This window comes from Terrapene carolina, unplaced genomic scaffold, assembly GCF_002925995.2.
Source record: "Terrapene carolina triunguis isolate 2854851 unplaced genomic scaffold, T_m_triunguis-2.0 Scaffold130, whole genome shotgun sequence".
Classification (NCBI taxonomy): Eukaryota; Metazoa; Chordata; order Testudines; family Emydidae; genus Terrapene; species Terrapene triunguis.
The window spans coordinates 18,759,878-18,770,712 of NW_020664481.1; the positions used below are offsets into that span (position 1 = coordinate 18,759,878).

The window sequence follows — 10,835 nt, forward strand, 5'->3', positions numbered from 1 at the left end:
TCGGGGCCGCTATTCTCCTCCTCGTGCAAGCGTCCTAGCGCTTCGGGCTGCCCGTGCCCGGCGCGTATTCACTTCCTTGCCAGAGAAGTTTGCCCAGGTCAAGTGCCCGGTTCCGCCGCCGTGGGAGCCGGGTTCCACCGGCCCGGGGACAATTTTACCAGGCGGCCGAGGAGAGCGACTCCCTGCTCTGGCCCCCCACTTGCCCTGCAGCGCCAGGCGCCCGTTGCCCGAGGTGCAGGAGCCTGAGCCAAGCCCCTGGCTGCACCCGCTGTGGGGGGGCATCAGTCTTAGCTTTCCCGGCACGTCTGGGGGCGGGGCCCTTCTCGGGGCGAGGCTACTCCTGGCTGCGCTAACTTCTCCCGCAGTTCAAAGTGCACCTGCTGCGGCGGCTCCTTCCCGGCTCCCCGCCCTGCCCACACCGGACTATGGAAGCGCTGCTCATGCTGGTGCACCTCGTGGCTGCAGGTATGGACGCTCCCCTCTCCCTCTGCCCTGCGGCTTGGGCTGTGCCTGGTGGAGGCGGCGAGTGACACGGGAGGCTCCCTGTGCTGCCCCTCCCGCCGCCTTCCCCTCCTTTGCCGCTGCTGTATTTCCAATCAATGACCCGTCGCTGCCAGCCAGACTCCGCCGCCTCTATTCGCCTTTGTGCGGGACCTTGCTCCTTGAGTGGGTCTGTTCAGCTGGGGCTATTCCCGAAGGAAGATACTGTTCAACAGCAGCAAAGGCGGCAGTGTTGGGCCTTTGGGGATTTTTTAAAATCAGTTGGAGTTGAGGTTGAACACAAACCCAAAGTGTCACCGCAATGAGAGGGAGGAAAGTCCCGAAGTTGGTGGTGGTCTTGTGGTTTATTTAAGTAGCAGGCTAAGTAGGCTGGGAAGGGTTAGATTTTTATCAGTAAATGTCAGTTTCACGGTACACACAGGAACTGGCAAAACATTTCTATCAGTAATCATCGAAAGTTACAGCTGGGCAAAGTAAGAAAAATGCTGCCTGATAACTTCTTAAGAGTCTAAATCCAGTGATTTAGACTTTGAATTCGGCTTGTTACAAATGGGCTAGTGAACAGGTCGGATTGCTTGATTTGAGGGTATTTACTTTGGACATTTTGACATGTGATATTGACAGTTTGTGTTTGGTTATAAAGCTTTAACTGATTGAATTTCAATGTCTATTGTCATTAAATAATTGTCTGACCCCCATCATTTCCCACAACTGTAAAAAATTTAAATAGATAAAAATAGAAAAAAGCTTTAAAACCCATTATCTTGTGCAGCTGTGCAAATTTAAATTGATAAAAATCTTTAAAATTCTTAAAAATAAAATCTATATATATGTATATGTGTGTGTGTGTAAACCAATTTTTGTCAAGCCTAACTCATAGTTTCTGGTAACTGCACCTGTATTCCCCCTCCATGGTTCCTCTAGGACATTCACTTAAAGGTTTCTGGTTCCCAGCCATCACCTCTCTTGAGCAGAGACCTGCATCTCTCTCTCCCTCCTCACAGGGGATTTTAAGGCAGCACAGCTCCTTGGATTACACTGTGATATCCTCAGCAAGCCAGACTGCCTAAACAGGCGAGCATCTGCATGTTGCTTTCTCCCTGAAGGCTATAGCCCATGTATTGCCCACAGTTACAGGTTACCACATAGCTCCTTTTAAGCAAGTACATTTATTCTTAAGGTAAAAACAGGACAGAGAAAACAATAAAAGAATCTACACACATGCTAGAACGGTTACCACTGGTCACCCCCAACACCAACCTAGCACACTGGTAGCTTTCAGTCTTTCAAAACCCACCACTGGATTTTTCCCCTGGTTGAAAGTTCATATCCATCTTAGCTCCAGAACCAGAACAAGGGCTGGGCAGAGCATTAGTTTCTTTATACAGCGTAGGCCTTTGATCTTCTACAATGGGTAATCAACAAAGACCCTCTCCTCTGGACATAGCTTGAAAAGGCTGGGTTTTTGCATAACCAGAGTTGGATAACGTGCGTTAACTGCACCCTAGGTATCCCCAGGAACTGCAGTTAATGCTTATTGTCCCAAAAGTCCATACTTGTCTGGCATTTTCAATAGAGTCTTTTGAACTCCCCATTCCTACATTGGTCATATCTTGCCCCTAGAGAGATTACATGAACTTAATACAATAAGATCTTTCAGGGATATTGCGACATTGCCATATCTGTCACACATGGTGCTATATGCTAGATAAACTTATGCCAGACAAATAATAGGTCCCTCCTCAAAAGAGTTTACATTCCAGAGATATGAGTGACTATGTTGCAACACAATACAGAGCAAACAGAGAATATCAGGGTAACTAATATTTGGAATGCTTCACAGAACAGGGCTAGAAAAGTAATAGTATTTTACACTAATTGTTTGGAATGTGTAACAACTTGCATCTAAAATGAAGGCAAATTTGGCCCAAAGTGTCTTCATCTTCCAAGTTTGAGGGTTTCAGTTTTAAGGGCCAAATTCTGCTCTTGGATGCACCTACAGGGCTCCTGTTAATTTCACTGGAGATTCCCGTTTTCAAGTGCATCAAGAGCAGAATGTGGCCCGAAGAGCTGTGTTGTAACAAAAAATAAAATAAATAAGAATTCAAAGGAGATAACATGAAAACTATTCTGAACATTTGCCATTTGGGGGAGTTGAAGTGGGGGAGGGGGGAAGGAGAAAAGGAAACGTTATGTCCATTAAGAACTGTCCAAATTCCACAACTGCAGTCCAAGTGGAAAATATCATCTCCTGACTTGTTCAGTAATAAATAAGGTTAGTTTTATTAAAGGTATGTTTGACTACAGTGGCGTAGTTACAAAAAAAGAAGTCTGATTGATTTCTGAAATCTCTGATACCAAAGAGTGCAGTTGGCTCCCTAACATGGCTAGGTTTATTTCAGACAGGAATCTGGAACAAACATGTGGAACAATTTCTATAGCAGACCTTTTACAAATTGGGAAGAGATGTTCCACAGACAGAAATGTATGACAATGACTTAGAAAAGCAAACGGTACCATCAGCTTGAAATCTAGTCAATTAAAAAAAATGAATGAAAAGTTGTTTCAGGTCTTATCTTGATCTCTTGAGTCTTAATTGTGTTTTTTACGATTACATTTTCTGAACTCACACAATTAAAAGAGGAAACTGACTAAGATCACGATCCACCATTTGTTTCAGTTGGTGTGAATCCTACACCTATGTAATACCCCATTGACTTCAATGGGACTGCACATGGGTGCAGACATCCTTGCTAGCAGATCTGAGACCTGTGCTTGGCATAGTGTGCAGTCAAAGACATGGAATAAACAAACAAAAAATGAATCCAACTCCCCTCTCTAATCCTTTTCACGTGTTACTTGTAACAAGGGTAAGGAAATACATTTGAGACAGATGTGTAATTTTTATGTTGACAGTGTCCCATTGAGTAAACAATGATATGTCTGGTGCTCCAAAGCATCAATATATTGGTCACCCCATCTCAAAAAAAGATATCTTAGAATTGGAAAAGGTACAGAGAAGGGCAACAAGAATGAATAGGGGTATGGAACAGCTTCCATACTGGGAGAGATTAAAAAGACTGGGACAGTTCAGCTGGGGAGGGAGGGGGGGGGGAAGATATAATAGCAGTCTGTAAAATCATGAATGGTGTGGAAAAAGTGAACAGGGAAGTGTTATTTACCCCTTCACATAACACAGGAACTAGGGGTCACCCAATGAAATTAATAGGCAGCAGGTTTAAAACAAAAAAAGGAAGTATTTCTTCACACAATGCAGAGAAAACTTATGGAACTCGTTGCAGGGGATGTTGTGAAGGCCAAAATAATAACTGGGTTGAAAAAAGAATTAGATAAATTCATGTTTATGAACTATGGCGATTAGCCAAGACGGCTATTAGCCAAGATGCTCAGGGATGCAACCCCATGCTCTGGGTGTACCTAAACCTCCAACTGCCAGAAGCTGGAACTGGATGACAAGGGATGGATCACTTGAAATTGCCCTGTTCTGGTCATTCCCTCTGAAGCATCTGGCTCTGGCCTCTGTCAAAAGAGAGGCTACTGGGCTAGATGAACCTTTGGTCTGACTCAGTCTGGCTGATCTTATGTTCTATGTTCTTATAGGGCTCAGTTCCTAAAAATATCAATCCCCTCGGATATGCGTCTGATGGCTTTGATTTATCCACAGGACGGTACAACCATAGAAGCACGAATGTCCCCACCCCAGCACAGTGATGTGACTCCATCCTAATCCTAGGCAGGCCCCTAATTAGGGCTGAGAGGGAGAATTCAGTCTCTATAGCCCTTTCGCTCCTTTTCCTGTTGCTGAGACTGATAGTGAGTGCCAATTGCATGTTCGTTTGTTTTATTTTTAGCTACATTGGAAATCAAGACCAGCCCTTCCCCAGTATTCTGTTTGGTGGACAAACATATTGAGTTGCATTGTAATTTTACAATCTGGAAGAGTGTTAAATTGGAGGATGTGGCAGTGAAATGGACCATAAACAATGAATTTGGAGAGAAGACTGTATACCAGTTTGATGGAAAGCATACGTTATATCACCGGAATGGGGCCTTGGTGAATCCTCAATTACTAACCCAGGGCAGCGCATCACTGAACCTGCATAATGTGACATTAGATGACGAAGGGATCTACACATGCACTGTTTTAATAACCCCGCAATACGGAAGTGGGACAATCCAGCTCCAAGTAAGAGGTACTCAGTACTATTATCTATAAAACAGAAACAACCAACCAATGTGTAACTTTGAGGCCAGTCAAAGGGTTGAGTTAAGACATGATGCTGTGATGTAATGAAACAGTAGCCTTATTTTAGCCTTGGAGATTTTCATCTTCAGGAATTCCTAATTGCTTCATAAACTACCGAATTGGGACAATAGGGTGTCAGATAAATGGGAGTATCCTGTATTAATAAACTCATTTTACAGATGGGGGAAATTGAGATATAGAGAATAACTGACCTGCCCAGAGTCACACAGTGATGATAGAACTGGGTCTAGAACCAAGAGGCCTGATTCCCTATCCCCGGCCTGCAGTAAACACTAAACCGCATATGGATAGGAAGTGACTTTTTTGGAATAGGAGCACTGAATATTAAGCAAACCCCTATAATTTCTCTTGCCACTGCCTACAGCCAGCAGTTCATTCTCCAGTGACTGTTTTGAATTATTTTTAGGCACTTGTTTGAGGGTAACTGCAGCAAATGTTTCTTAGGGGATCATCAAGTGCTTTCCAGGTCCTTGTGGTCAGTTTAAAGTTAGCTCCTTTACTGTCTCTTTGGTGCAATGATTTAGTCACGGTCTGGCTTGTTTACATGTTAACGTTATAAGAGTAAAACTTTTGTAGAAAAGAAACTCTTCAGAGGAATTCTTACTGTGCTTCACTGGTGTGTATCTATCACTCATTTGTGCATTTACATTCTCCTTTTTATTTTGAACTAAATTTTTACTAGTGTCCATTAGCACTCAGCCAGTATTTTGAATCTAGTCTTATTCACTTAATGCCATGTAACTCTGTATTCCCAATTTTAACTATCTACTCAGAAGCGAAATTAGTGTCTAGTGCTAATTAGGAATCTTTTATGGGGACTCATGAGCAACAGGATCTTGTTTGTGCATGACTGTGATCTGTCTTCCCAGCTCAGCCTACAGTGTTGCTGTCACCCCAAAACCCCGAAATTACAGCAGGGGGAGAGAAAACCTTTTCCTGTGATGTTCATCAATTTTACCCTCAAGAAATTGACATCTCCTGGCTGGTTAGGAAGTATGGCAGTAAACACGAGAGGCCTTTGATGCAGGATATCTGCACGGGAGTCCCACTGGCTCATGATAAAAAGGGCATGTTCACCGTGCTGAGTCGGGTGACGCGAGAGGTGTCTGAAGAGGATGATGGATCCCTGTACATCTGTGAAGTCCGACATGAATCCCTGGAAAAGCCGCTGAGAGGAAATACAACCATATTTGTCACGAGTAAGTGGCCCAAGAACAGACTCTGAATAGATCTGGTTGAAAATTTTTTAATGGCACAATTTTCTGTCAGAAAATGTAATTTTGCTGAAATCAAACTGTTTCATGGAAACGTGTTGGTTTGATGACATTTTTCAACAGGAAAAAGTTTAAATGAATCATTTTTTACTTTCTTTTTAATTTTGATAAGGTAAAAATGATTAATTTTGACTAACATTTTGATTAATTTTTGTTTAAACTTTTATATTATACTAAAATATTAGTTTTAATATCTTGTATGTAGAGATTTAACATGATTAACTATGGCATATATTCTATATTTTATATAACAATGTTTTGACATTACTGAAATTAAATGTTTCAATTGTTCCACATCAAACTTTTTCTGAATTTTCATTTTGTAGAAAATTTCAAACTTTCAGCTTTTCAGTTTGATTTGGAACAAAAACAAATTAAAAAATGTTGGGATTTCCCAGCAAATGGAAATTCTACTCTCTACGCATTGGGGAAATCCTAAGAAATGATTGATGGGAGAAATAATTTTCATAGGGGCAAAATCCTGCCTTAACTCCAGAAAGTCCTGAGTGCAGTAAAACCAGTGCCCAGGGGCTCAGGACTCCAGGGGCCTGCACAGGGATTCTGCACAGGCTGTGCTCTGTGTTGGCTCAGTGCAACGGCATGCGGAAGAGATTGAGAGTAGGGTGGGGCTGTTGCAGATCCACCATCCACAGAAGAGGAATGCAGCATTCCCAGGGACTTTTGCAGCCTTGAGGCTTCAATAGCTGCTCCTGAGCTCTGCAGCCTGTATGGGAGATCTGCTTCTTCACCCTTGCAGTTCCCACAAATCTCCCCAGCTCACAGCCCCAGTTACTCAGGCTGTAGTTCAGGGCAGGAAAGCAAAAAAACACTCAAATATCCTGTATATCAGCCTTCTCTAGCAAACTCATATTACCCCAATCCCTGCTTCATACCTTCATAGACACAGCCCTGTACCCAAAATAGCAAAGTTACTCCATGGCTCAGTCCGCTCCTCTTTCAAGTGTGTTCTTTGTGCACATGTCATCCGAAAGGCCTAGAATCCCTTGTCTTGCCTACACAGAACTGATTATAGCTTGACCTCTTTCTGACTCAGTTTACCATCATGTAAAAGGGGGATAATAACAATAATACAGAAGTGCTGCACTTTCCAGGGCTGATGGGAAGCTTCATTAATTGTTTGTAAAATGCTTTGAGATCCTTGGGTGGAATCTGATTATTTTAAATAGTTTCTAATGAATACATTTGTTTTCAGCCCCAAAGCAGTATCATCGGGATATTGGGTTCATTGTTGGAGTGGCTGCTGCTTGTATTGTGATAACTGGAGCGTGTAGTATATTTTTGACCATATTCTATCAGGAACAACTTATGAAAGGTAAATTTTTTTTTAAACATTCCCACCCTTCAGCATCCTTCTAGCTGTGGTAGGCCTCCCATTTATATACTAATGGTAATAATAATTAATAACTAATAATAACTTAGCCAAGGGTGTGCTCTGCAAACAGTATGCTTCTTAGCTCATGTTAAAGGAAAGTTGGCCTAAAAATCAGAGCTAAAGCTTTCTCTAACCCAGAGTGTTAACAAATATCCTATTTGATTCTGAGCCCCAAAGAAGGGAGTTGCTAACTTCTGTACTTCTATCTGATTTCCTTATGGATATTTTGTATGTTAGGACACCTCAATCAGCTGTATGGCCCATGAGCAGACTCCTTGGGAAGCACCAATAGTAGGTAATCTAGCTTATTTGCCTGCATCATAGCAGGATTGATTTCATTTCCCTAAACCATCTGTCATGGACTAATTTAGTCTAATCTAATCCAGTCATTAGAGGGATGCAAGAGGGTTTTAGCAACTATGGGAGACCAACAATAGAGGTCGGGGCACTAGATTTTAGCAGTCACAGCACTTGTCAGTACTGGAGGGATCACAAGGGTTTAATCAGATAGAAAAGATGGGTTTCAGCAACTGAAAGGGGAGTGGGCCCCCTCAACTCATCTTATTGCAAAGGGCCATTGCATGGAGGAGGTCCTGGTTGTGTCTGAGCAAGAGTGATGACAAAGCAGGGCTCCCATAAAAGGTCCAGGGATCTCTGCAGCTACACTTTGGGTACATGCCTAGAAAAGACCCAGTGTGTTGATTTCACTGGGGCCAGTATTTCATATTTCACTCCTACTGTGAATATCACTACTTTATATATCCAGGAACCCCCAGTTCTGCTATGCCAGCATCTCACAGAGACTTCTAAATCCCAAATTTATCTTTTCAGTGCCACCTCAGGTTTCCTTGATTAACAAACCAGATGTGATCCCGATTAATGAGAAGCTGAAGCTGATGTGCAACATAAATGGGTTTAGACCAAAAGCGATTAGTGTGAAATGGTACCGGAGAACCCCCCAAATGGCATCAAGTGAAGCTCCTGGAGAAGCCTCTTTTCTTCTGGGTCCGAGAGACGATATTACAGACAAGGCAAGGCAGCCTTTGGAAACCAATGGCAAGTTCTTCAGTGTTCCATCCTGTCTGACCTACACACCCACCATCCGGGATGATGGGGCAGTGTTTGAATGCAGCGTTGAGCACAGCGCATTGAAAAATGTCATATGGATGAGCACCACGCTGAGTGTCACAGGTAAAAGCTCCCCCCCCCCGCCCCCTGCCAGCAGATCTTCTTTTCTTACTGACTCCTTGCCAAAAACTGAACAGTAACTTTTTACAAGATTTCCCTAAACACACACACACACACACACACACTCACTCTCTCTCTCTCTCTCTCTCTCTCTCTCTCTCTCCCTTTCAGCTCGGCCGACAAGTCTCTACATCACTAGCTGGCCTCAGGCTCCCACGGTAGGAGAGAAGCTCATTCTGAGCTGCGTAGTAGAGAAATTTTACCCGAAGGATATCACTTTGACTTGGTTTCGAAATGGACAACTGGTTAGCGATGTGACACAGTTTGGACCTTTCCCTTGTGAAATTGACTATTTCAGTGTCTGGAGCCAGACTGAGTTTATACTGACCAATGAGGAGGAAGGGGCAGTTTATATCTGTCAGATAAAACACAGCAGCTTTGGAAATATAGAAGAACTCTTCTATGAAGTTAACTTGCAAGGTAAGATGCATGCCGTGAGTCAACTGCTGCAAATGATGCTAATAATGGAGCTGCCTTTGAGAGGTTCAGCAAATTTACACCACGAGGTGCAAAAGATTCAGAGCTTGGGAGGCAGGGTGGTCTATTGGCCCGTGCACAGGGCATAGTGCTAGGAAGTCCTGAGATCTAATCCTGGCTCTACCGCTGACTTGGAATGTGGCTTGGGGCAAGTCAGTCCCTGTTTTTCATCTATAAGATGTAGAGGATAGGGGTATTGTGACCATCAACTAAATATAAAGTGCTATGGAAGTATTAAGTATTTCTAGGTGAGAATGGTTTGATCACCTGGAATCTGAATGGGGCCTTTGGGTTAAAGACTGTAGAGGAAGCTAAGGAGCAGCTGAGTTCCTCCTAACCCAGCCTATTAGAGTGATTGCTGAATGGGCCTTCTGCTTTCTTGTCTTAGCCCCATTTCACATACTGATCTTCAGCGGTGGCGCAAAGTGGAACCGGCCCAGGTAATGCCCAAAGTCTGGGATGAGGAAGAAGAGGTGTGGTAGCTGTGGCTGAGTAGAGAGAGACCTTATTCAGCACAGTGCACTGTGTGTCAGTATGGGAGAGCCTGGGGATGTGATGGGGGCCTGGAGTACTGCGAGAGCCCCATGAGCTATAGGTACAGGGGAAAGAGCGTGACACACACAATGTTGGGCCAAGGTCAAAGCTACAGTCACACCCAAAAATTTCCATTGCCAGACCCGCAGCATGCCATAAACAATCAAACCAGACACAATTTGCAGCAGCTCTCACTGTGTGAGCTGTAGGCTCCCACATTCTCATTATGACTGTCATGAATAATTCACCACTCCCATTGGTACAGTTATGCATCTTGGCCATGTGCCCTCTTCTTGATATTGGGGGTGACTCATCTAACCATCTGTCCTGCTGTGTGTTCTTTCAATTTGAACAGGGACACCCCCTGAAGTTCTCTGGATCACCACAGACCCCTCCATTCCTGTGGTGGGAGAGGAGCTGAGGCTGAACTGCAGGATCAATAACTTCTCCCCTAACGTGATCACTGTGAACTGGTTCCGAGATGGGCAGCTCCTGCAAGCGGGAGTCTGCCATTCAGTCTCCATAATGGGGGCCAATGGTTTGCACTCCATCTGGAGCGTTTTGAGAGTCACGCCTGGAAGGGAAGAGGAAGGAGCAGTGTTTACGTGTCGGGTGACACATGCTGCTTTAAGGGACTCTGTAGAAAGATCATACACTCTGCAGCTGCCTGGTATGTCCTGTACAGTGTGTTTGATTGGATAGTTCATACAGTGCCTGAACAACGGAGATTAGTTTAAAGGAAAGTGTGGTCAAGGGGCCAAATGAGGCCTGTAGAGTGCCAGAGGGAGGCCTAAAGTGATGGTGTGAGCCGATGGCTGTGAGCTAGGAACTTAATGAGACCTGATCTCAGCTCTGACACAGACTCCCAGCATGCTTAATCTCTCCGCCTAAGAGCCCCCATCTGTACAAACACTCACTTACGTAAGGGTGGAGCGAGGAGTGCTGTGTTTGTAAAGCGCCTCATTTCTAATTATTGTTATGTTATTAGAATGCAGCCTGTGGCTGCTCTCTGCATGTAATCGTAGGACAGGAACAAAGCTGATCAACTGCAGGTTTTTAGGGCTGGTGAAATGTTATGAAACACAGAGTCTCTGAGTAAGCTCTAAGGTCACCCTAGCCC

The 10,835-nt window shown here is 44.0% G+C and overlaps 1 protein-coding gene and 1 non-coding gene across 2 annotated transcripts in view; both read left to right on the plus strand.

Annotated features, from left to right (window-relative positions):
* The window catches only part of LOC112109795, a 26,743-nt gene continuing 15,908 nt past the window's right edge, over window positions 1–10,835 (plus strand). Inside the window, exons 1-7 of the mRNA XM_029911780.1 lie at window positions 1–465; window positions 4,374–4,715; window positions 5,659–5,988; window positions 7,277–7,396; window positions 8,288–8,647; window positions 8,816–9,124; window positions 10,071–10,385. Coding sequence (XP_029767640.1) covers window positions 426–465; window positions 4,374–4,715; window positions 5,659–5,988; window positions 7,277–7,396; window positions 8,288–8,647; window positions 8,816–9,124; window positions 10,071–10,385 — 1,816 coding nt within the window. The 5' untranslated portion in view covers window positions 1–425. The remainder of the gene's footprint in view (window positions 466–4,373; window positions 4,716–5,658; window positions 5,989–7,276; window positions 7,397–8,287; window positions 8,648–8,815; window positions 9,125–10,070; window positions 10,386–10,835) is intronic.
* LOC112109802 lies at window positions 25–154 on the plus strand. Its single transcript, XR_002908349.1, has one exon. It is a non-coding gene; the product is annotated as a small nucleolar RNA SNORA5 (small nucleolar RNA).